General features: G+C 38.0%; 1 protein-coding gene across 1 annotated transcript; it reads left to right on the forward strand.

Annotated features, from left to right (window-relative positions):
- LOC139721099 (putative methyltransferase NSUN7) lies at positions 1 to 27,600 on the forward strand. Its single transcript, XM_071632428.1, has 10 exons — positions 1 to 460; positions 6,359 to 6,417; positions 8,112 to 8,395; positions 10,825 to 11,011; positions 14,625 to 14,835; positions 15,799 to 15,942; positions 16,584 to 16,685; positions 17,345 to 17,592; positions 21,417 to 21,630; positions 27,395 to 27,600. The coding sequence occupies exons 1-10, from the start codon at positions 76 to 78 to the stop codon at positions 27,598 to 27,600; spliced, it is 2,040 nt and encodes a 679-aa protein (XP_071488529.1). The 5' UTR covers positions 1 to 75.
- Positions 27,601 to 27,637: the final 37 nt, after the last annotated feature.

The following is a 27,637-nucleotide window of genomic DNA, read 5'->3' on the forward strand; positions in this document are numbered from 1 at the left end:
CGGTTCTGGGGAAGATAGCAAGCTCAAACATTGACTGTGTAAATATCAGCTCTGTCCCCTCTCCAGATAATAACCATGGCTCTGTGGAGTCCACGACTGGGCCAGAAAGGCAGCTCGTTTGGGAATCTCCCATATCCGGCCCACCACAGGCAGCAGTTCACACCCCAGAAGGTGTCACGCTCCTGGCACAGCTCTGCTCTAGGGATGGAGGGCAGCGGGCCCCTACTGGATGGGGCCATTCTGGCCAGCCTCGAGTCTGTGGAAAATAACAATGAGACTACTAGCCACCTCATCTTCCACTATTCCAGTCTGGTTTTTAATGGATTAACACCAGGAACGAAGTCGGACAAACTGACCAGTGAGAAAGAGACAAACCAGGTGAAGACAATCCCAGTCATTAATGTCAAGGATTCAAGGATCAAGAGGAAAATATACGATCTTGCCTTTGAGACACTCAAATGTAAGTATGCTCACTAGTAAGGTAAGCTAAGTATCTAAGATCAATTTTGATACTTTTAAGTCAAAGCAAAAATAGTAACAAGACCATTTTACATTTAGTTGTTAAAGCAAAAATAGTAAGACCATTTTACAGTTAGTTGTTAAAGCAGTGTCCCAGGTGAGTATTGATTTTCATCGCAGTGATATTCTTTTAAAGTCTTGATTTTCTGTGTGCACAGTGAAGAAATGTCCTATGAAGCTTGTAAAGAAAACTGTAAGCAATTAATGCATTATAGGCGTAATCGATAGATACATAGTAGTACTAAAGCTGGCATTAATGTTCAGTGTATTTCATATCTCTTTATCATGTTTTTGTAATGATGGAGCACATTTCCCACACAGTTTTGTCTTTTCCAACTACCGGTAGTGCAGTGTAGCATTGAAGATGCTTGAAACCTGTTGAGGACAAGCTGATTTTGCTATATTACGCATAGATACCTGCCCAGGTATACCTGGGACTAGTCTTCAACGGGTTAAGTCCCGCTTAGGGTAGTGTCCTTGCCAGTAAGTCAGGGAGTACAAAAAGGAGACCTTGGTCATTTTATTTTCCTCCACTTCTCATTGACAGATACTTTACCAAACATTAGGAGCAGTCTCTGACTTGAGTGCTTTCCACAGATCTGACAATGCAGATCTTTGCCATGTTTAGTCAGGAGATTATCTCTAGGACTGTGAGAGAGGGGAGGAGTGGAGGTTACATATAAATAGCAAAAGACTGAACAGCTTGTATTGTGATCAGACAGAACTGTCAACATTGATTCCAAGAAGATGATGGAATTGAGGCAGAGTTTAATGGGGCAACAGTAGTGACTCCAGGGAGGTGACTGGAGAGTCTCTCACCTCCCTGGTGACTCTCAGCTGCATGGTTGTAAAGTGAATAGATTAGATGAATACTGTAAAATGAGGAATGTTCGCGTGCATTTTAATTTCGCGAATTTCGAAATTAAAATGCTTGCGAAAGTTCTTGCCTACACAATATGCATTGGATGCCATTGGCAATTCGTGAAAATTTTATGCTGCAAGAAAGCCCGTCAGCTCCAATTCTCAAAATGTTCATGCCGCGAATAATTTGTGTTTTACTGTAACTGGAGGGAAGGTTTTTTTGTTTGTTTGTTTGTTTTTGTTTTTTGGTGCACACACACACACACACACACACACACACACACAGAAAAACAAAACAAAAACAAAACTAAAAACCTCTCAAAACTCTCTTGAGCCAGGGAAGTGAGACTCGCCTTCCTCCTCGAACAGATAAAACCTCCTGAGAGTCAGCTTTCTAGTGTATGACACTTTCTTGAGAAAGAAAACTAAACAAAGAGAATAAGGAGCTTGATATCAAGATACATCTTGAATTTGCAAATAATTCTTTCAACCTTGCATCCACCCCATATTCTTCACTTTTTAAATAGATATATGGAGCTTGGATTGAAAATGAAAATCTTCCTCATTTTATTGTTGCACACCTGTCAATCACACCATCCAGAAGTGAGGAATATTACAGATAGCAATATATGTTATGATGCTGTGATAGTTTATACCAGGTATTTGGCACTGGAGACAGTGTGTTGGAAATTGCTATGTACCCTAGAAGTCAAAATGTACAGTGTATACATGTGGACCAATACTGTCAGTTGATACAATGAATTAGAAGGGTACTAACTCACAGCACAACACCATGACATTAATCACCTGTTGCTGAGCATTGTTAATTAGTGTAATATGCATCGCATTACCGGTACTTACACTGTATCTCACCCTACATTATTGCAGAAAGTTCAGCACGCGTACAGACACATGATGAATTAGATGGCCTTCGTGTTAGTGACAATTATGCTAAAAACCTTGGGGCACCCAAGGGATAGAGACATGGTGGAATGACTTTCACTTTGTCAAATTTCAATTTAAAAAGTGAAACCACTATTAAGCCAATCTCTATAGGAATTTGAGGATTGTGAGTGTTAGTGGTATTAAGGGTATTGCATTTTGTTCAACCCACAGCCACTGCCATGTGTCACACACACAATGCTCTCTGACCAGTCACACACTCTTGTGAAAACATTGATTAATACCAGATAAAATGTACTTATAAATTCCCAAAATGAAGTTGAAAATGCAACATCGCATTGTAGTCCAGTTCCTGCCATGATAGTTTTTTAATGTCTTTACCATGTATTGTTGTTAATTGGTTACACCATGGTGACTCTTCTGTTTAGTTATTGATTTTCTAGGTTATTGTTGAAATTTCAGGAGATCTTTATTTAGACCAGTTGGTGTGAATACATTGATCAGGCACGCAATTTAGATAAGCTAATCTGTATTCCTACATGTAGCCAGAGCTCAGGGTTCAAGCAGTGTCCTTCTGTGCCCACTCACGCTGTTTGTTTAAAAGAAAAAAAAAAGAAAAAAAAAAAGCTGTCCTGCAAGTCAAATTAAATGGACTATTGACAGTATCAGAGTGCTAAGGAAAAATTGGTGACAAAAACATACAAGTGTACACACACACACACACCAAAAAACAAACAAACAAACAAACAACACAATTAACAAAACACACACACAAACAAAAACCAAAAAACATGCAAGCAACACAAGTGTAAAGAAAAAGGCATCATATGGAAGCAATGTTGGGTTGTAGGTAAGAAGTGAAGAGAAAATTAAACTAAAGGTGTGAATCCCTCTACAACACCTCATTTGGAAGCAGTGAACACACTTTCTTTTAAAATTCAGAGGGACTTCAATATTCTTCTTTCAGCATAGCTTCAGAAAACATGCTGTTTTCTAGTGCTTCATCTGCAGTCTTCCTTAACAGGGCATTGAGTTTGTTACAAAGCTGTTGTATTTAATTTTACAGATAATGGTTAGTGGGGTAGAATGATGTACAGCATCCATAGAGTCCATTATATGCAAAGTGTTCATACAATTTAATGAAAAGTGAAATGTAGGCAGTCTATATGCAAAAGAATTGACTGATACTTGTTTTACATAATTGGTTCAAATAGAAAAATCACTATGAGCAAAGTATGCCAGAATTGTAGACCTGAATAATTGTTGAATTGTAATCCTCATCATACTTTCAAACATATCCTGTTTTCAAAGTAATGGGTGGCTTTGCTGCATAGAGAGTCAAATTACACAGAGTACAATTACCCGCGCACTGTCACAGCAGGTCAGTGTTCAAGAAAACCATGAAGGGTCAACAATTGCACTCACAAATTTTAGTGAAATGACAGAAAGGAAAGATCACTTGAACTTTTAGGAGTAACCTAAATTCTTGTCATTTGACAAGTGGGTTAGGCTAGGGTATCACCTCTGTGTTACCCTCCAGGGAAGGTACAAGTAACCCCCATCTCACCCTGCCATGGCAAACAAGTTCATGAATATATATTTCAAAGCATTTCTGATGAAAGGAGGTCTTTGTGCAAGCCTTCTGTAGACAGAAGAGGTGTGATATTTCTCGAATGTGAGAACCTTGTTTGTTATAAATGCAATTGATATATGACCACTTTCAGTCGACTGCCTGTCTTTGCCTTCTTTTTTTTTCCATTGTAAAATTGATTATTTGAATGATGTCAGTGAGTTTGTTCTGCTGAGGTTATGAAAGTATCAGATGTTTTTGTAAAAGAATTAATAATCATTCATGTCTGAAAAGTCAAAGCAGTATAACACTGATGATGAATTACATGATGCTCAGTTATACTGTCATTAAGAGAAGTGTTCCACTTGTTTCCATTTTTTAGATGGACTTAAATTACCGAGGTACATATATTCAGACCATCAGATCTTGCTCCACATTCTGAATGACAGTTGCCTTTATCTTATGAATTGAATGAACTCGCCCTGTTTATACTGGAGGGAATGTTGTGTTATGACAGAAGCTCAAACAGTTACACAATGATAGGAGACAGTTGATTCAATAAATGCTTATTGAAGCTGTAATGCAAGAATGTTTGAACAGATACATGTAAATGTTCAGCCTGTTAACAATGCTTTGCTGTGCACCATGTAGAGAATGCAAAAACATTGATCAGCTGAGTCATGACTGCTTGCTATTTATCCTACACTTTGACTCTTCAGCGTTGTTAGCTAGGTTGCCAAGTAACGGCAGTAATGTGTCATGCAATGAATGCTACTCAAAATGGCAAGAGGCTATCATATTATTCCTTTTCAGTGAATTTAGTAGAAAGCTATATTTGAGATAAACATTGCCCTGTTGTAGATCTGGTATTATCTGCATTGAAGACTGTGAAGCTGATCTGTCATAATAATTTATTAAATGATATGGCATCTCACTGCAGTTTCATGCACATGAAATTCTTGTTGAAGTACAACTTTTATTCACTTGATTGCTGCTACATGTATAGAAATCATATTTTAGCTGATGGTATAACCACTGCATACATGTACACCTGTATCTATGTATGCGTGTGTATAAAATGTGTTTTTTTTTTTCTTTTCTTTTTTTCTTTTTTTTAGGTGGGGGGGGGGGGGGGGGGTAGGAGGGTGCAAAACAGGCCACAAAAGAGGTGTGGGGTTTTTGGTCTGTTTGAAAACACACGCATTATACACACACACACACACACACACAAATTGCAACACCCATATTTCCCAAAGGTTACATCCTTAGAAGGTTTCATCCTTCACCTGCAAAGGTTTTTTCTTCTATGAGATACATTCAGGGTAACTTAACCTTTGGATGGCATGAGCCACAAGAAGAATGCTTGATCCTATCCAGTTTTATGTGGTCTCAGTTTTCAGCTGATATTTTTGATCTTATCATAAATCAAATGAGAATCCAAGAAAAAACAACCCCAATACTTTGTATCTGGTGCATTGCGCATTGAAATCTAAAGCTGAATGCAAGGCACATTGTAGTCACAGCATTTAAGTACCGGTGTATTATCAGAATTTGACTGAGAATATCTAAAGTGATGCATTGAGCATCTGTCCCTGATGACATTTTCAGTTTCATTGTTAAAATGTGTTATTTATTATTGTACATTGTGGCGATCGGTTCTTTTTTCCTTTTATTTGCATGGGTAAATGACATTTATTGGAGTCGTTTTGTGCCGCTGACACATGTTCCTCCATTGAGCTCTAATTGGTCACCATATCTGGATGAAAGACTCTGAGGATGAATAATTGACGACTCCTGTCAGCTCTCCCTAACGACGCGATAACTGTGACGTGATCGAGTGGGCTTGTCACTCGTGTCTGTGCCGCAAATTGGCTCAAATTGTGTGGTTGATAGGATGAGCCTCATTTATCAAAGGATTCTGAAGGCGTTGAGACAGTGGGCTCTTCATTATGCAAATGCTTGGTGTCCACAATGCTGCCTCTTTCAGGCATTTATTCTATCGAAGTAAACTTAACCTCAATAGGTATGAGAAACTAACAGGCAACAGGTCATCATTTGAGAAACAAAAGGGCATGATGCAACTTCAATTTCTATACAGTTTATACCCTTCTTCTTCTTCTAAACTGATGTCAAGTACTGCTTAAATGAATTACTCAGTAGATAACAAGGCATCAGTCACATGTAATATGTGCATGAAAATAATCAAAGTATGCTTTAGTAATCAATAGTATCCTCTTAACCTCACACATCATCCAGACTTCATCAAAATGTTCATTGTAAAATGTCAAACCTGTTCACTGGACTGAAATTTCTCCCCCTATGGGTTAAAAAGGATGCGCCCTGCACTTTATCTATTTTAATTATTTCATTGCAAAAAAAAAAGTATGAAATGTATATACAGTAATAATAATGTGATTCCTTATTAATATCATTCAGCTTGCCATCACTTTCATCTTTGTGACATATACTTGTACATGTATGATTCATTTGCTCTCTCATTGCCAGACCAAGGTCTCCTAGAAGATGTTCTGATGGACAGTGGCTTCTATAGCTATGATGCTGTTGTAAGTATAGCAATATAAACAGAAATCATGTGCCATTTTGTCCCTTGAAGTATAAAGGGTGTCATGCTGAGCTAATATATAGCTAAGCAATCATGGAGCTTTGAGTGAGCTTCTGTGTATGTACAGTGGTACTTTTCATGTTCTTATTAAAGGTAAGGTTGGTGAGTGACATGTGGTAGTGATCATTGTCATGGACTTTTAATCCAGAGCAGTTTACAACGTTTGTGCGTGTGTGCAGAATAAATTGGAAGTTTGTGAAAGCCATAGCTAATTTTTTATCCTTACAGGACTGGATGGCATGTCTCAACAGAACTCATTTGTCATCACTTACTAATCCATCAGTAGCTAAAATTTTACAGATCTTTATCTTCATTTTTCTCTTTGGATTTAAAGATTGCATGATATGATATATATTTTGTTAATCTTTTCTAGCTAGTGACATATGAATGGAGGTTTTCTTCATTTTTTCATGTGAATTGCATCAGAAATGTTATTTCTTCAAGCCATTCACAAGAAAATGGATGTTACCATCAATTCATCAATAACATTAGAAAGGAACTTGTAGTGATGTTAAGTATACAGTCGTAGCATACTGTCAGGGAAAATGAAAGGCATTGAAAGAAAAGGCATAATAATAATGTTTGTGTTTCTCAATCATAGCTCAGAAGAGAAGACACACAAATAACTGTTTACTTTTATTTTGCATGAAGATTAGCGTTGAATTGTTAACCAAAGATTTTGCTGCATTTTTTGTTTGTACTCAGAAAATTAGGTCTGTGAGAAAGGATAATTGTTTCCTATCCATGTGCTCCAATAAGTAAACTGCAAATATGAACCTACAGTTGTATGTAACAGGCAACATTAACTGAAATCCAAAGGGTATCATTACATGTATTTGTGTCATTTTTATTTGCTTGTGAGGTATTGTCATGTAACCTGTGTGGAAGAGACTTCTTGAGGCTAGGCTACTTTCAACAACATGAAAGCAACACTGTTGGCCTGACATATATTAGGATGATGTACAGTACATGTGTATAGAGATTCACTAGATTTGTTTCATGAGAAATGTGTGGAGACAATAAATTGTCCATAATGACTGTATTCATTTGTCATTGGGCTATTAACTGTGGGAGTACATGTAGATACAACCATATAGGCTTTCCTCAGTCAATAACAAAATATTGCAGAGGAGAAACTCACAAATTATAGTATGACTACGTCAAACGTGGTTTCCACCATCATTAGAAATATTACAAACGGGAGGCTGGTAACCATGGCATATAAATACATTAGACATTATTTCCACAGTTTATAGATGTATTGCGACTTGGCAGGTGAAGTGGAATATAAACACATCTGCAAAACCCTTGTTTGCTAATTAAGTGCAAGCTGAAATACAAAAGAGATGCATTTTGAAATCTTTGAGGAGTTCTCTTTCAAATGTACATTTGTATACTATTATTCTTACATTGTTTTATTTTGGTTTTGCTATTTGTCCAGTATTTTTTTTTTTTAATTATTTTTTCATTTTTTGATTCAGAATTTTCAACTGTTTTGCAGAATAACTGTTATCTAACTGTAATGCTTTGTTATCACGGAAGTTTTGAAGAACCTGTTACATTATTGTTCTTGGATTTAATCCCATCTGTTTATTTACATTCTGGAACGTTCCTCAATTTCTCCACTTGCTTTAGGCGGGGGAGAACCACAGCATTATCATGGTGATTCTGTGCGACATGATTGCCCGAAAGTTTTCCAGGCGTGCCCGCCGCCAGCCGGACACCTGCATCCCATACATCCAGGAGGTGGAGGAGGAGCTGGTGAGCCACACCACCAAGCTGAATGCCGCCTTGGCCCGGAACCGCATCAAGTACCAGGCCTCCAGCATTGAGAACCTTCTACCGGCCACTGTGAGGGAGAGGGAGAGGATCGGCTCACAGATGCCTTGCTATACCTGGGTCAATCAACTCACTATAAGGTAGCTGGAGAAACGATTAATGTGTGTGAATAACTAATCTCTTTCTTGTACAGTCCGACCTCTGTTATCCGGCCATGTGGGGAGCAGTACCTGTCCGGATGAGCAGTTTGGCAGGATATGGGAGAAACGGTGTTTATGTTCATGTACATGTAGCTGCCGACCCAGTGGTAGCTAAGTAGGTACTGTCAAAGTGGAAATTTTCGCTGTTTTGAAATTTTCGCGCATTTAAAAAATAAATAAAAGCGTGCAAATATTTTTGCTTGCCATGTGTTCCAGTATAGTTGATGTCTTGTTTTCACGGAATTGAAAATACGCTAAACTCTTCTCACCTGGTTGGGCGTGGAGGAATTAGTCGCGCAAAAATATCCACTTTTACAGTAGCGTACGCCGCGACAGTGGTGTAATCTACTAGCCTACTTGAAATTATAGTCTTTTTTGTATAGAAATTGAAAAATTTTAGTGTAAAAGTCTTAACATGTTTCGGTTGGGTATAATACACAGGTGAATCGTGTGAGTTTTGTAGGAGTTTTAATTGAGTTTAAATTCACTTTTTTTTTCTGTCTTCACTGTGTGAACACATCTGGATGATAGAAGAGTCATGAGAAGAGATTACCAGATAATTGAGGTCAGACTGTATTTATATCTTTATATTTGTGTGCCTGCAGCTGCGGATTCATTTGCATGAATAACCAGTGTGTTTATGTTCTGTTAAAAAATCATTTTTTAAATATTTTTTTTTTGGTTAATTGATTCTGCTTCAGTTGATCATGTATCAGTGCAACTATGGGTAGGATAGTGCACAAATATAGTACTTCCAGTGTTACGACCAAAATCACACTGAGAATAATGACACAAAAGAAACAATCAACTAATGTTCAGGCGGTTTATTAACAGTGATATTGTGGGTACAGATTCGTAATCAGTTGTCACAACAGTACAGTAGTGATCAATAGAAACAATTATAAATCGGTAATGGAATCACTTACATGCATTACAGCCAAATCTGAAATCACAAGGTCCATGTAATCCCCTGGAAATGTCCAAAGACGATGTTCGAAGCACAGATGAATGATCCTTGATGCACCGATGAATGATTCCTCCGACGTAAATCGATAGACACAGGTTACAGTAGTGTTATAATCCGAAATATGGATCCACAGAATAAATCCCCAGGGACACATGCAGAATCCAGACGTTATGATGACCGCGTCCAGTCGATGTGTGAATTATAATCCAAAAAATAACATCCAGCTAGTAATCCAGCCCGTCACAGCTTTCACGTAGCAATGTCCATTGACATAAAAATGGAGTCTATCTCCAATGTAGGCAAATTAATTCTCTGCGGGCAAAATGTCTCCCAGGCCTTATCTCCTCAAATATAGTAGGTCAGCAGGTAACACAGGACTGACTATAACAAGTCGCTTCAGAGCCAGAAGTGACGTAACTCTCAGAGCAGAGGTGTTGGGTACTCTGCCTACCTCAGAATTTCTGTGGCTTATATAGGTCCATTCACCCCTTTCTTGAATATTCTGTAATTTGCTCCAACCCGGGGCTACACACTGGTATATACTAGCAAGTTCAAGACCGTTCCAGAAATCCTAGCTCTGACTCACTGCCTAACTATGTACATAACTTCCTACCAAAAATAACTACCAATCACATTGGGCCACAGGGACAGAGCATCACTCAGCCAAATACGTAAGCACTTCCTAGAACATTCTGGATTGGGTGAGAGCTCATTCTAGATTGAGTGAGCTATAATGTACCTGTATTTCCTGTCACATGCATGTACTGTAGCTATACCAAATAGAAAGTTCTCCACTAATCTGGTCAACCTGTGTGTACTGTAGCTATACCAAATAGAAAGTTCTCCATTAATCTGGTCAATCTGTATACATACACATATTAAAACAACCATGCATACAGTACATCATACATGCACATAACTACAATGTACTAGTGTGTACATTTGTGACACCAGTGAAAGGGTTAGTGTTCCAAAATTCAGTGCAACATTTCAGAATCATGTTAATAATAGTATAGCTCATATATGATGCAGATGTTCGCGGACTGATGAACGGATGTGTGCTCAGAAGCAGGTTACTAGTACTCAGTTCCATTCATAGTGTAGATCATGTTAGAATGTGGACAGTCTTTCAACTAAATAGCATAAAAATCATCCAATCTACCCATAGTCAGCAGAATTTTTCTCCATATAATGCAACCAGGATTCCACATACCAAACCAATGGATATAACTCAGCGTCAGCTTTGTAAATGCTTTTTGATCAGTGTACATTGTATATTAACAGTTAAAGAGAGAGTGTCTTTTCGTAAAGAGAATGTCAGAAGAACGTAATTTTGTTTACGTAATTCATTGTGTAAAATCATTTACTTTGTATGTGATGTGAATCACATTGATATCTCCAGTGTCCAAGATGCTACAGAGAAATTGAAAGAAGAGGGCTTCCAATTAGTGATGTCGGTGGACAGACTGGTAGATAGCCATTCCTTCGCCATCGATGTCCACTGCCCCAATGTGCTCATTTTCTCAGCACAGGCCAGAGAAGAGATTCAAGACTCTGAACTCGTCCGATCGTCAAAACTAGTTATACAGGTATGTCAGCCATGCAATCCTATTCTTTATGAGCTGTGATACCAGCATGACAATGCAGCCTGTGTCCAATCAGTTCAGATCTGAAAAAGATTGCATTGGTTGCTCTTCATCCCAGCATCCATGATATGTGTGCCAATATCTGTTAACTCATTGAGGATGGGCTAATTTTGCTCCAACACGCATTTCCCGTAGACACCTGCCTGAGTATACTCGGGACTCGTCCTCAACGGGTTAATGCACTGCAATAACATCATTACATTCTTTGCTTTTATTCAAGTTGATGAAATTTGTCTGCCGAATTGTTTTTATTGCTACTGATTAACAAATTGCCCTACATTTCCAGTAACAGTTCTACGATCTGCTTTTGTCTTGGAAGTAAATGGTTTACATTACATGTAGCTTCCCATGTTACATTAGAATTGTTATATGAAAGTGTTTAATCATGCAGATCAAATTGAGACTTTATCTCTGTTAAACACATTTTGGTCAACAAAACAGCACAGGTGCTTTTGTGGCAAGAATATGCTGGCAAAATCGAATGTTGCTATGCAACTTCCAAAGTTTCTTACGTAGCGAGCCATGCGATATTTGTGCACGTAGAAGAGTCAATTCCATAAAGTTTGCGAAATACTTTGTCCTCTCCCATGATGATGTGCAGAACGTTGGTGTACCTGTTTGAACAGACACTCTCCATGACTCCGTTCACACTTCTCAGAGGGTGCACCCGCACCACCACACCTGTCGTTCTTTCCAATTCTTGTCCACAATCAATAATGTCTCGGTGAACAGTTGATGCATATCTCACACTCTGGAATGGTGTTGATAATAGGCTTCATTTGGAGAGAAAGAGTCACCAATTACATCAGATCTGTGCTTATTAACGTCATCGGAAATCAGTATGAAGGTCACTCAGTTTCCCACTCCGGATTGATGTGTAATAATCTCCGAGTTGATTTGTGGAATGCATTACCCTTTGGTCATCTTCCTGTCTGTAAAATGACATGCCTGCAGTGATGTGGTTAAAAATGCTGTGCAACTCAACTTAAATGTTGGCAAAGCAAATACTGTAAAACCATGTCCTCATGCATTTTAATTTTACGAATTTCGTGAGAGCCAAGATTCGCGAAAGAAGAATGCACGCGAAAGTTCTTGTCAACACTACATGCATTGAATGACATGTGGCAATTTGCGAAAATTTCATACTGCGAAAAAAAGGCTGTTGACTCCATTTCGCAAAAATTTCATGCTTGGAAAACATCTTGCTCTACAGTAGTACACTGTATGAAATTCCTCAGTTATCACTGTGCATTGTGCTGTGGCAAGACAGTTAATTCACTTCCATTTCCATATTCAGCCCCAAATGTGTGCAGAGCTTCATAAATCAAGTGCCAAGATGCTTTATTTGTTTTTCCTGACAACTATTCTTTTTTTTTTTAAGCTAGTAGATAAACTTATTGTAACTGGCATTAGGATTATTTTGATTGTTGATTTACTCAAATGTGAACACGTATATTTGATCGGCACAACACAGCAGCTTTTAAATTAAGTAGACAATGATTTACGATCACATATCAAACAGTACAGTATAATGTGAACTTTGTGCACTCTCGGGTGTATGATACAGGTATGTGCCAGCATGCATTTTGCTCTTGATTGATTACAAGTATGTTTAAATTGCATGTATCGGCTGTTAGCTTTGTTTGAGATCATTAAACTTAAGTGCATACAACATGTGACTTTTACAGATGGAACACAATAATCGGTCTCTAGAAATATAAGATGTTTCAAATCACGTGAAATCATGCTGGCAGATGAACCTGGGCTCGTAATAGATTCTGTCTCTGTTTTAACTAATTTTCATCAAACACATCACCGAGATACTGTATTGTACTAAAGTTGCTCATAGCACCAGTGATTGTCATGCATATTATACATTTGACTCTTGACACATTGTGTCAACAACAACAACAACAAAGTTCTCAGCAAAATTAAACAATTTTTATTTACACTTTGAGATTTCAGGCATCTCATAAACAGTTTTCTGTGTTCTTCCAGTTTATGCATACCCAGTTTCATGGCTTTCATGCACCTTGTCTCCTGTGACTAGTATCATGTTCTGATGCTAGAAACCGTTCAATCGAATGAAGTAGGAATTCCCTGTGTGTAGGTAATATGTTTTGCCATGGAAGGCATGTTTGGTGAATCTGTAGGCAGTCCCCAGAGATCATGCCTCATCAACCGCATCCAATATTTCCCACTCTGTATTGGCCAAAAGGATGTGCTAGCATTGTTCTGTTTAATTGAGACTGTACAGCTGTAGTTGAGGATTCAGGATAGTGTGACATTGTGCTCTTAGTGTACAACTGACTGTAGATGAGCATTAGCTAGTATCGAAGACCCTGTCACTGGTCCTGACGTACACTGTACCAACTGCAAGAGAAACAAGCAGAGGGTTGTCGCGTGCCACTAAAATGTAGCCAGAGGCAAGCCCCAGCAAGAGGGCCTTTATTTGGAGGCCCCTTCAAACTGTTAACCTAATGCCTTTGAATTACCAAATTGCATTACTGGCATAATGGTAGTGAAAATCATGACCACATCTGAATCGAAGAGCTCTGTGTAAGGAGGCTTATGTATATTCATTTTGCACTGACTGCCAATGGGTGAATTTAGCAGTTTAGTGGTCTAGCTTTCTTCTGGCTCATACATGTATGTAATAATCACAAAGGCAGATTTTAAAAGACTCATGCAAACATGCTCATGTTTGGTTCTCTTTTTCAGGACCGTCTGTGCTAACAGCAGCATGAGATTCATTGAAAAAGGCTAATTAAGCATTTGTTTCCCCCCATCTGATGCCAAAACTCCAATAAGCAGTCACAATGGCAAGCACCTGCTCCATCACCAGTCAGCAGAATATTCTGAAGTACACACCAATGTCATCATCTATGATATTCTTATTGTGTCTGCAAGTTGGTTGTGGCAGTTCGGCTCTGTCCTGAATGAAAGGCTGCCTGTATGTCACTTTTTCCTAGTGATATGTCGTCGTGAGATCACTCTACATGTCCTTCAAATTTCAGTGTGGTATTATGTCCTCGTGGTATTTACTCTACTTGCTTGAAATAACTTCAAACCGATGTGTTGAAAGTTTCAACCCATTAGAATCAGAGAAAGGAAAATCACAGAATCTACATGGATGAAATCAACCTGGCTATGTGTCTTTTTATAGTCCATGTGTTGCTGTACTTTAAGAGTAATGATCCTATTGACATGTTACTACAGTATATGCAGGCTCAAGATGTCTTTGGGTGAATACAAGATGGCTGTAGGTTTCAAAGAAAATTCACAGAATATTAAAAAAGAACTTTTCTCAAATGTTTTTAGATGAAGTATGACAGATTTAGTGATGGCCTGCAAATGAGCCCTGGCATAACCACTAGTGTGAGACCATTGAACCAATGTGTTTGTGAACGGGGTTGATAGAGTCTCACATAGTGTCACCTACAATCAGCAGATAATGAAGTCAATGCTGAGATTGTATTTTGATAAGTGTGTGTAAAATATTGACATGACTCATCCCTGAACCCCTCTTCACCCTTGATCCCTTATCTTATTGCAGGATAAAACTTGCTGCCTTGGTCCACACTCTGTGAAGGCCATGCTGAACGAAGGAGATGATATCATTCATACAAACGTCGGGAATGGCTGGAGTACGGCCCACCTAGCCACGCTGACCAATCAGGACAACTGTACCATATATGCCTTCGGTATTAAGGATGATGATCACCTAGAAATGTTGGAGTCTAGGATGGGAAGACTAGGAGTGCACAGTATCCTTTACCAATATCTAGAAAAGAAAAGAGAAAAGGTTAATCTGCTTACAGTACCCCAGATAATTAAGGTCTTTAATTATGGATACATATTGCATACTCTCTTCGATGTACATTCATGTATACCATGTATCAGAATAATGAGCTCACAATTAACACCAGATTGAATTACAACAACAAATTACTTTCTCTTTTCCAACTCATCCACAACTCATGCTTATTATGATAATGCTATCAAACTAGTAGACATTAAAGGAACTGTACATATGAGGTGAGGATTTAGCTTGTAACATTTTGCAAGATGTTTAGAAACAACTATGAAATGTTAAAGAGCATACAATTCTAAGGGGAATCAAAAGTTTATTTGATGAAAATCGGTTTTGAAATGACTGAGATATCCAAAAACAGGGTAAAACAAAGAGATCCTAATAAAAGTCATTTTCTGTCAATTTTATTGGGATTGCTTATTTGGACGTTTTAGCCATTTCAAGACCAATTTTTATCAAATAAATGGTGAATCCTTCTTGGAATTACATGCTCTTTCATATTTCATATGAGGTTTCTCATTATCTCATCAAAAAATGTTATAAACCTGATGTTACGTAGGTCTCAACCAAAACTATACGATCCCTTTTATAATGAAAGGAAATGAAGATTGTAGGTAAGTTTTTTTTTTGTTTTTGTTTTTTAATGCAATGAATATGAGAGCTCAAACATTCTGATCTACAAGGCTCCAAAGATCATGAATAGCTTTTATATAGTGTGATGAACATATTGAAATATGTTTTTTTTTTTTTTTAACAATTAGGGAAACTGACTTTGATTCATAACAACAAAATTTGCAAAGGTGTTCCATGAGTTAGTCAATGTTAGGCTGCGTAACCTACTTCGCATGTACATACACACACACACACACACACACAAGTATATTCTATGGTAGCCTTAACTCTGTAATTTGTAAAGACGTCAAGTTTGTGCGAGAGGACTTCTTGTCAGTGCAGCCCAATGACACAAAGTACAAGGGAGTCAAAGTGGTCCTGGTCACACCCAGGGACTCAAGGTCAGGGGTCACCAATCCTGTGGAGTACATACTCCAGGAGGGAGAGGGTAAGTGTTAGCTGGCTAGTCTTCTCTGCAGCCCCATTCACACTTGACCAGGGGAAAAGAGAATTGAATTCAAATCTTAGCCTGTTGAGGACAAGCTGATTTTGCTATAACACACATTTTCCATAGACACCTGCCTGAGTTTACAAGGGATATAATAGGGACTAGTCTTCAATGGGTTAATACGAACATGTAAATGGAAATGTTAAGTCTCCTATCATTTCCTGCTTATTTCCTTTCAAGCCCCATCCACACATGGCCGGAAACCAGGAATTGAATGTTAGACTGCATATTGTTATCAACACCAGTCTTAAGACACTGATTACTTTCTGTCAATTTCTGTTGAAGTTTCATTCGCACATTGCCAGAAACTAGAAATTAAATCTAATCTGAATCCCGGTATTCAGACCCAGGCGTTTAAAGGGTTTGTAATTTTCCAATGATTTCTTTTCTTGCCCCATCAAACCTGACTAGAAAGAGGAGAAGGCTGTTGTCAAGACGATAGCTCTTTTCTATTCCTCTCTTTGACTGTTGTTAGTATCACACTTATCCTTTGGGACAAAAATATAACAACAGATCTAGCTTATGGCAAATCTTAGTTATGTATTGTTGACTATATTTTTGTATGTTTCATGTTCATGCAGATCCCAGTATTCTTCGAGAGTTGTCTCAGGATGGAGTGGACACAGACAAGATTGATAACTTAGTACAACAACACATGGATCTCATGAAGCATGCACTCAAATGTGAGTTTGTGCGTGTGACAATAATTATCTCTTCTTCTATCTACACATACCTATAAAAAATGTAAATCTCTTACTTTTCCTGTTACTATTAGAGCTTGTTGCGGTTACAGTTACTCTCTTAGCTACTTCCAGTACAATGCAGTTTTTGTCCAGTGCTCCCACCTGTTGCATTATATACAATTTGTTGTGTTGTGTTGGCATTGTTAGTAATTTAAGTCAAATGCTTATCAAATAGAATTGATAGTATCACATATCAATTTATTTTTAATACTTCTTTTATGCTACTCTAGATAGCCATTTTACGACCCATGGAACTAACCAACAGAGTGAGAAAGAATAGATGATTTCCCAAATTAGATTTACCTCACTCCACCATCAGCCTCGGTAGAAGAACTAAAATTAAGAATAGGAAAAAATGGACTAGAGCGTAACTTTTGTCACAACAAAATTTAGAGATCAAGGGGAATAGAGCACATATTTGCTACAACAAACCAGATAAAGTCGTCAAACATCATGATAGGAAGAGAAGGTATCATTGTGCGCACAACAAACGACTAGTAACACTTATTATGGAAGAACAAGAAATGAGCAAGAATATTTTAAATCTTAAATCTGTTTTGGGATATCAATCACAATTCAATATAAAGTCTCTCCTACAGTTTACCGAGTACAGGCGGTGATCTATGCCACAACATCTGTCCTGAAGGAGGAGAATGAGAACGTGGTGGCCAGGTCGGCCGAGTTCACTAACTCCAGGATGAACGCAAGGAACAACCCTTACCGTCCGGTGCCCCCTGTCCTTCCCCTGACACCCCAGGATCTGGAGCAGCAGAGCTCTGGGAAGTTCCTCCGCATGGACCCCAGTCACACCATGGGTGGCTGCTTTGTAGCCATCCTCAGCAGAGAGGTGAGTGAACTGAACAACAGAGGGCTCCCTTCTACTTTCATTCATTCCATGAGTTGACCTTCCTGTTGGGGAATTTTGATATTGTTGTAGATGTTGTTTCTTTTTATATTTGATTAGTTTTAAATTTGAATAGTATCAAAGATGTATAAATCACCAATAAATTAAAGATTTTCTGTCCTGATATGATATTTCTGCTGCCTCAGTAATGTCATTTGATATTTTATCCATGTTTCATATTTTTCTCTTTATCTTCCATGTTACATCTGACTAACATGTTAGAATTTTTCAGTGCAAAGGAAAAATATTTTTGTTGACTGCCTTGATAATGTCATTTAATTTTTCTAACAAATTTCATTTCTTTCTCTTTATCTTCCATTTTGCCTGTGATTAATATGTTAAATTTTCATTGCCAGAGAAAAATAGACTTGTGTCTGTTCAAACATATTGTTGATATTTCTTTGATATCCTTCTTACATTCACATCTTCACGCTAGATATTAGGAAAATAAAAATTGCTTTTCATGCCTTTTCAAATATGATTGTTGCAATGCGTTAAAAGCATTATTTTTAATCGAATTCCCCTTTCCTGAGTTGGAGAGCTACTCTCTTTTTTTTGAGGAAATGAATTCATGTTTGTTAATCATCTATATTGATGAATGTCTGTAACATCACACAAGCAAATCAGCTATGGATATTGCAGCTGTCCTTCTTTTCTTTTCAAATATCTAATGAAGATGTGGATGTAATTTTATAAGTTTTCCCTTTATTTGGTTCTGGTGGGAGATGCAGTTCAGTTGCCTAAAATTTGCCATGGCTTTGATCTGGGATTTATCATAATAATGACATTGCAAGTTTCTGCATTCCCCTTGAAAGAAATTTCGGGATTGTGCGTCCCCAATCAACATTGAGTCACCGGACACCACTGATGTAAGTTAGTTGTGGATGCTTACTTGACACGCGAGGCAGAACAAAGTCACAATGGCACACTTGGCATTACCTTTCTGTCCCGTCCTGGCACACACACTGTGTCAAACAGAACTCTATGTACTGATGCGAATGTAGTGCACCGAATAGCTGTTTTTGGCAGATGTCTGTAACTGACTTGAGTGTGTAGGCTTGATATCGCCTATATGTGGCATCTTTGCAAAGTGTGCGAACTTGTTGTTGGTATGAAGAACTCCTGAAGAGACACCTCTGGAGTGCCGTCTGCAAGACATGTTTTTGACCGCGATCTTTCTGTGTGCGAATGTTCTAGGCCCCTTCATTGGCCATTGTGTACCCAATACCTGTGTCATTCCAGAGAACATATTCTACAGCTGTAGCAGTCTTTGCCCGTCTATCCTGGCACCAGGATTAGTTTGATATCATTGTTGTCAGACCCTAGCAGTTTTCAGTCTCTTGATTTGTTTCTATTGTGTTAGCATCACTTGCATGTGTGTATTAGACCCCGTTTACACTGAAGGGCTGGGCCGAGCCTGGGCCGAGCCCAGGCCGAGCCTGGCCTCAATTGCGGTACTCGGCCCCGCAATTCTGTCCGTTTACATTGGAGGGCTTGGCCTGGGCTTTTAACTCAAACCTTTCAATATTTTGTCGTAGTGGCGCTCTGCTTGTAAACAAACGATTATTACTGGGAGCGCGCCGGTCGCAATTTGGTACCGCATTTGGCCCAGTTTGCGTTTACAGTGCGAAAAGGCAGGGCCGAGACTACCTCCAGAGCTTGGCCAAATGCACGGCCGTTTTTGGTACGACATTTGGCCTTTTGCGCGTTTACAGTGAAAGGAAGGCTGGGCTCAGCCCTGGCCAATCCCAGCCTTTTCACTACTGTAAACAGGGTCTTACTCTTACTCTAATCTGAATTAATTTATGCTGTGTAAGATTTTCATAAATGTGTCTTTCTATGCCTAGAACAGTTTATATTCAGAGCAACATGCTAATTACACATGCTCTCTCAAATGTGTATGATTAGCCATAATGCACCTTATGTAGTCCCATTCACTCACCCAGTAGTGTAGAAGCTTTATATGTGATTTCATGAAAACAGGTAATCTAACATCAGACTGTCAGTTCCCTAAAACATTTCCTCAGGGTTCATGTGGCTATGTCCATTAGGGAATATATCCAGACATCTCATTAAGATTTTTGGACAAAGTTTTTGTTAATGTGGAGCAAAGTGTAGACTATCATAATATACAACGCTGCACACTGGCACTGGTCCAATGGTCCCTGAGCAGTAAAAATCACTGTTGGACCAGTAAGTGTTCCAGGAATGGACCAGTAAAAAGTGGAAAAACTGGGTACCTACTGCTCTGATGGACAGGTTGGACCAGTAGAAAATATGGGTTAGTGTGTATCCCTGTAATATATGAAGACAATGTATTCCTAAAGACACATTTCTACAATCAAGTATCTTTTCTGGTATTTGTCAGAATCAGACTTGAAAATAGATGAATGTGCCAATTTTGAAACTTGAAACAACCTCATTCTGATTACAGACTGTAGGAGACCACTTTGTGATTAGTTCTGAATCATTTTGTGTTTGTGTGTGTGGCATGTTGCATGCAGTAGCAGTAGATATGATTACACCCTTTTATCGCAATATACATTATTCAAGTAAGTTTGTGTGTGGAGTGTCTGCTTTATTCACCCCTGTATCCTTTCATGACTGAGTGTTGATCATCCCTCTGTCATATCTAGCTTTACCGACTGTTATCTGTTTTATGATTCATCAGGTCATTAATAGTGTAGAGGCCTGAGTGTGGCTATGAGAATTCTCTCTCTGCAAAAGGTATATTCCTCAGAAGGTATAGGTACCAAAGGCATCTAGGCAGGTGTAGAAAGTTACCAACTGCACACATCTCCATCGACAAAACACAATGGAATCGACATCAGATGTGCCGCATGTTACTATACACCATTGCCTTCTGTCCTGCATGAGTAGCTGATCAAGGAACATGTTTGCTTGACCAACTGAGAATTCACAGGATTAAATTTCAGTTGGTTGTTTTATGCCATGCATTTTTCAGAAATGACTAATAAATGACAATCCATTTGTGATATGAAAAGAGAAGGATACAGTCCTAAGTACAGAACTCAAGATAATTGCTTTTTAAAGTCTATCTCATGGAGACAATAAAAAGATGCAAATATTTTGATGGTCAAAAACCTGGTTGAAGCGTATCAGATAACAGAGATCTTAAAATTTACCAGATAGAAAGTGTTGCCTTTTACACCTGTTTGTTTGAGTAGGTTTTTCATTTTTATGAGATCATTTCACTCTTTTGTTTATTGTCAGTGAGAGCGACAATACTGATGTGTTTTGATATACTTTACTGATTGCTAGCTGGTACTGACTGGTTATGCCATGTATTAAAATCTGTGAGAAATTAATACATATTCTGGGCAAAGTTTTAACCAACACTTTCCTTCAAGCATGTGTTACCCATGTGATTTCCTATTCGTAGAGAATATTGGCATGTACTGTATGTATGCAAAATGGTTATAATGTCATCAAATTGCTACTCTTTGTGTAGCTTGGTAGTCATACTCACTTCCAGTGATAAATGCTTTTTTTTTTCTTTTGACCAGAATTCTTTAGACATTCCCCTGAATTCTAGCTCTTTCATTCTGTCAAAATATGAGGACTATTTTCAAGACCTAGACTGTCAAATAGGGTCTCAAGACAGATTTCATCGCATTTTGGTTTTTTTTTTTGTTAAAGATGTGATTGCTAGTTAACACGTGGTTGCCCTTTAAAGGATGATTTTTCAGAGGCCCTGCCTTCTCATGGTTATATGATTGAACCTCTACTTGCTCTCCCCACACAAGGATGAAGCTATGAGTGCTGCCGACGTCTTGGCCAGGGCTGCCGCCAAGGGGCTGTGTGATGCACCGGACTCTAAGGAGGACGGAGAAAAGAAGAAGCGGAAGAGCAAGGGCCAGGCCAACGCCAAGAAGGCCCGCCAGCCCAGGCAGATGGCCCAGAGGCTGGACGCTCCCAAGGAGACCAAGCCGGCTAAGAAGAAACCGATCAGAACAGCAAGTGAGTTGGAGACTTGGCTTGAATCGAGTCACCTGCAGTGGGCTCGCTCTGTAGTATGCTTTGTCTTCCCAGGGGGAGGGGCATTTCATGAATTCTTTTGTCGGATATTTTGTCTGACAAATTTACTCTCAGCCAGTCAGATGCAAGGATTTTAGTAGCTTATTACAGTTTGTCCGAAAAAATATCTGACAAAACGCTTCATGAAATGCCACCCTCTTTTTCAGTTCAGTCTCAGATTTTTCAAAATGTCATATCATGAGCTCAGAGTTCACATCTTTGTTTTTTACATGTTATGAGTTCTTTTCTCTTGTCTTTGAAATCTAGAGGACAGAATTTACTACAGCGCATTGTGGTTCAAGTCTTGTATATATTTGTTTGTCATCAGCAAAGAGATTTGTTCACTTTTTGCAACAATTCAAAATTTCTAGATGTGATCATTGCATGCAAAGTTTATTGTTGAATTGACTGATAGCTTTACTAGTGTGTTTGCAATGACTGTTGACAGAAATCACTGGGCATGCTGAATCTCTCACAATTTCTTCATTCAGTAGTATCAAATATTTATTGCATGTGACAGACTTTGTGCTTAAATGTGATGCTGGTGACAACCATCACAGTTTATTTTGACTGCTCTCTCCATATTTGCTGTTTACAAGAGGTATTTTTGAGCACAAATGCACAAACAAGCTTTGTTAAGCTTAGCTGATGTAATCAAAGAATTATTTTCCCCCCATTGATGTCCACTTCTTACATTAAAAAAATATCATTTGATACTCCAGTAGTTTGGCTTAAATTCAAATTTGGATTTGATTAAGGGCAAAATGTATGCTTTGAAAGAATGTGATAATTTCTGGCTCATTTTATTTCCATTCTTGTCCCCTCCCACACTCTTAATAAAGTACAATTAATTATTACAAATCGTACAAACCTTTGAGAAATTTCATCAGAATAGAAATAAATTTCCTCATGAATGATGTACATGTATTTAGCTCTCTATGTCCGTTGAAGTCCCAGTGAATATTGTATCACAATGTCTTGTGAGAGAGGGTACTTGAGAATTTGTTCTGAAATTTTGAGTGTGCAGCAGCAATAGAATCCTGTGTTGATAATACAATGCACCATCCAAAGGAGCACATAGTGTACTGAAGACGGCACACTCAGTAAACAATTACAACAGATCTGAGTAAGGTGAACAAAGCTGATTAGGTCTGCTGTATAGTTTCTTGCAATAGTTATTTGTTCGTTTTTTCTCCTCACAGGTAATTGTAAAGTTAGAGTAAAAACATGGAAAGATAAATGGAAGGGGTTTGTTTGGCAAATGTCACACCAGCTTTATGGTTTTTCCTGGCAATGTTTCCAGACAGATCGAAATGCACCAAAGTTGTTAGATACCACACATACATCTTGTAGCTCCTAGTCTTAGGAAGAATGTTAAGAATTCTGTGAATGCAATGGGAGAACAGACAAAGCTTGTTGGACTGCCCATAGTGGAGCCGCCAAGTCAATGCCTTTCATCTCCTGACAATGATTCAGAGTCTGCGGAGACCAAGTCAAAGAGGAGCCCCAAGCTGCGGACACGGCACACCGACTGGAAGCAAATCAGCTCCCAGCATCACCGCCTCCTCCTTTCGTCACCACCCTCCCTAAGCAAACATTGACCTTTGACCTCTGCCCGACGCCACCGACACGCACGCAGGGTACCCAAAGTTTGGTGCACTCCTAACATAGCACGCTTACTGTGCGGTGATACAAGCCTGACCCTGTCATCCCTTTGCACCCAAAGCGTTTTGATTCCCAAACAGGAAAACCACTCTAACATGAACCAATTATTACTAATCATTTTAATGATCCCTCACAATGCAGGAATTGTGATGTATTTCAAAACATTATTTCATGCTTACCTTCTTGCAGCAACCTTCTAGAAATTCAAAAAGCAGTAGCATATCGATATGAAAGTGCCTTTTACTGTCACTGACTGTTTCTCTGCACATTCCTTTCTACTTTCCTTGAAAGGTGCAAATAAGATATTTGCTTCCAGCAAAGAGGTGCGTGGCTTCTCTTACAGTTCTAGTTCACCAATGCAATATATTTTTATGATTATTTATAATGCTGTTTACATCGAGTACCTTCAACCATTACCATTTCTTTCTTTTTTTATAATCTGAGTTAAAATGTACACTTTGGGTAAAACTTATTAAAGCAACATACCACAACAAACACCAAAAAAGTCATTTTAATTTTTGGCTTCATATTCAATAATTTGACAACCTTTTAGAGTATTAAAAGCATCCATTCTTTGCTTTTTTATTACAGTTACCAAGCCATCCCTGAATTCTAACACACATAGACACATAAATACATGTTTTCACAGTATATACATGTACATATATAAATTTTCTTGTAGATTACTTGGCATTTCTCACCATGCTTTATCTTTCTTGCTTGCTTTTCACCCCTTTCACCATGCTGAATTCACTGCTTTAATCCTAGATAAAACACCCAATCCATCATTGCATTGTCTGATTGTGCCTCGATCTCATCACAGGCGTTGCACTGTGTGAACAGCATACATATTTACCATAATCATATAATTTGCTTTGTTATTCATGAAAATAGCAAAATTTTTGCTCTGCTTTGCCTCTTGTACCATCCTTTCCTGCAAAGTTCTTTTTTTCTTGTTTTTGTAGACATAGTCTCCACCAAGTGTTTTCTTATCGCATAAAAAGGTATACATAACATTTTCAGGTTATAAAGTCAAGAATGAATAGAGGGGAGGGATATTGAAAAAAAAAAAAGAAGAACAGTACAGCTAACTGAAATGTTCCTGTGACAAACTAACTCATTTATTTTAAAAGTTCCTTTTATTTTGGACATGAATGTGGCATTATAAGAAATTAAGTCTTCCTTTGTTAACTTGACCTGCAGATGGCTGGAGAATTAAAAAAACAAACAAACAAGCAAACAAACACACACACACACACACACACACACACACCTAAAACCCCCAAAACAGAGAGATAATAAGGAATTGGAGAATTATTAGGAAATTAAAGTTTGTTTGTTTGTGTGTTATTTTTGTTTGGAACTAAATGTATCAGGATGAATTCTGTCAGAATTTCACAAGTCTTTCAGAGAGAGGGCTACTGTCTGTCAAATTTGAATATATGTGACTACCATCTCATTTATTATATTGATGGGAATAACACAATTGAACTTCAAAAATGATTTTCATGTAGCAAAGAAGATCACTTAGTAATTTTTGTTATACGTAAAAAAAAATTAAATTCAGAAATGCAGAGTGAGTCTAGTGATTTCCCTTTTCAACCTCCTTAAAAAGAATTGAAGCTGAATGCAGAATAGTTATTCAAAGGGGCATTCCAGACGATTTTCATAATTTCACATCATGTAGTACATAAATCAACAGTTCCATGTATAGATTTGTGGAATTTATATTGGTCCTTGAGCAGAAAACCAATACTTTAAAAAATCTTAAACAAATTACACTGAACAGTGTTGATGACATAGGAGCCTCACATATTTCAGAAACGTAGCAGTGTAATTCCATTACAATACCGCTTGCTCAACAAGTTCACCTGTGTAGAATCTACGCATGCCTTCTTCTTTTGTTCTGCTTCCTTGAGCCCCAACTCATGCATTCTTATGGTGAGGCTGCCATGTCATCACCCTTGTTCATTGCAGTTTGTTATAAATTTTGAAAACATTCTTATTCCCCATCACAATTACTATAAATTCTGAAACTCTGTACTCAGGAGAACTAATTACTTTGTTCAAATGTAAAAGTCTGAAAATCATCCGGAGGTCTCCTTTAATCTTATGTAAGAATTTTGATATTGTAATAATCCACATATTTTATTTTAAGATTGCAATCATCATTAATTGTCATATACTGAGAGACTTTAGTTACGTGATTACAAAGAATCTCATTTCAGACATATATTGCACCAAATGTAAAGTTAATGTGAAGCTATAATTTGGTGGATGTGCTGAGCATTTCCAGTTTCTTTAGCATAGTGTACTTTCCACAGTATGTGAATGGTTCTTTCATTTTCTTTTAGTACGTGTGGAGCGAGAGTTAGTTGTGTAATAGAATGAGAATATATTGTAACTCATCAGAGCTGTGCATTTATGCCACCATGCAGTATCTCACAAACGTAAGTATATCTCACATTTCAACAATTAATTCATCATATCTTTTCAACAGTTATCCATTGAAAATATATGGTAAATTGATTGTTTGAAATGTTGGGGATATACTTTTACAAGGTACTACATATGTATCTATGATTTTTCTCCTCTTTTAAGTTTTGTTTGCAAAGCAGTGCACCATTAATGTTTTTGTTTTTTTTCAGATTTCTGTGTGTGATAATTTATAATAGTTTGCCTTCCTTTTGTTTGCAGTGATCTAAAGAGTGTGCATGGTGTGCTGTGTACATGCATCTCACCTTGTGGAATAACTCTTGATCTCTTTTTCTATTTACTCATTGTTTTCCTTGGTAGTTGATGAATGATCTTAACAGACATATATTTCTATTTATTGTTTTTGTTTTTTTCTAGGAGGGTAATGATGGTTTGCTGTCCAAGTAGAATTGTTTCATGATGTGGAAATTTTCATGTCATTCACACTTTCTACATGGAACCACCCCCCCCCCCCCCCCCCCCCCCCCCAAGTGAAAACAAAAACAACGATGGGGTACATTTGTGCATTATTAATGCATTTTCATAGCCACATGCATAAACTCATAAATGAAATTTGCCCTCATGCAAGTACTCAATAGCATGAACATTTCCACTTTAGCTATACTTTGTAGGATATCTATATTCCATCGTAAGGTAGTATGCAGTATCATAGAAGTATTGGTGATGGTGTGACTTTATAATGTTTCATGGAAGCAATTATTTTTTCTTTTAGTGTGCAAACATTGCAAATCCTGTCTCATGAAGAATTATACATTTGTTGTTGACAAATGGAATTAAAATAGCCATTCAGTGTGTAATTACATCCGATTGTATTCATAAACATTGCAGTAATATTTCAGTATACCAAGGTATATACAATGCAAAAGTGACTAGTCAAAATAAGCTTTTTCATTCATCTATGAACAATCCTGAGTAATTTGAAAAAGTTTATATACAAACATTTGTGCTGGCTAAATTGCTGAATTTATTACAGAACTTGGAATTGTTCAATTTCAAGTCAATACTTTAATAGTAATATACACTCCATTGATAGTGCACCATGGCTAAATTTGTATGTGAGCCCCTCGACATTATGTTTTTTATTATTATCATTATTCCATGCTGTCCAGAAAACTATCATTGCCTCTTTAGGGCACCATGGCGATCTTTTCATGGGTATTGTAGATTTGACAATAACTGTTGCAATAGAGCATTACTTCATTATATGCTTGTAGTGTGTTATTGTCAACTCTTAAATATGGGATGAAAGTTGTCTAACTCTTGAACCCTTGATAGAATAGACTAGTAGAAAGGCAGGTAAGTGGTCTGTAGTTGATGGCCACCTTCCCTCGGTAACATTCTTTGAAGTTTGTTTATAAGAGGATATTATTCAGGTTTTTCTTCACAATGCTAAAATTCTTAGTGACAAGTTAGAATTGGATTTTTATATTTCGCTTTTTTTTTTAAAACCCTCATGTTGTACCCCCAAACTGAAAATTTTAAAACAATGTCTCAGTTGATGGAAGGTACTGATATTCTTTTATATGACTCTGATTGTTTGTTGCAGGTGCAATGTTCGCCCACCACTTCACCAACCAAAAAGAGTCCAAGTTCCAGACGGCGGCTCGCTCCCAGTGTAACCTTTCCCAGACTCTGATGAACCAGCCGAGGGGTGTTCCCCTCACCCATGCCACCATTGTACGCATCCAACCCAAGGTGGAGGTCACGCCCATGCACAAGCAAGTCATCAACCATCCCAAGCCCTTCCTTTAGTGGCCTCCTCCCCTTCTTCCTCCTCCTCCACTTCTTT

The sequence above is a fragment of the Diadema antillarum genome, unplaced genomic scaffold (genome assembly GCF_040938485.1).
Source record: "Diadema antillarum isolate AM-2024a unplaced genomic scaffold, OU_Dant_1.0 scf00000138, whole genome shotgun sequence".
NCBI classification, from domain to species: Eukaryota; Metazoa; Echinodermata; class Echinoidea; order Diadematoida; family Diadematidae; genus Diadema; species Diadema antillarum.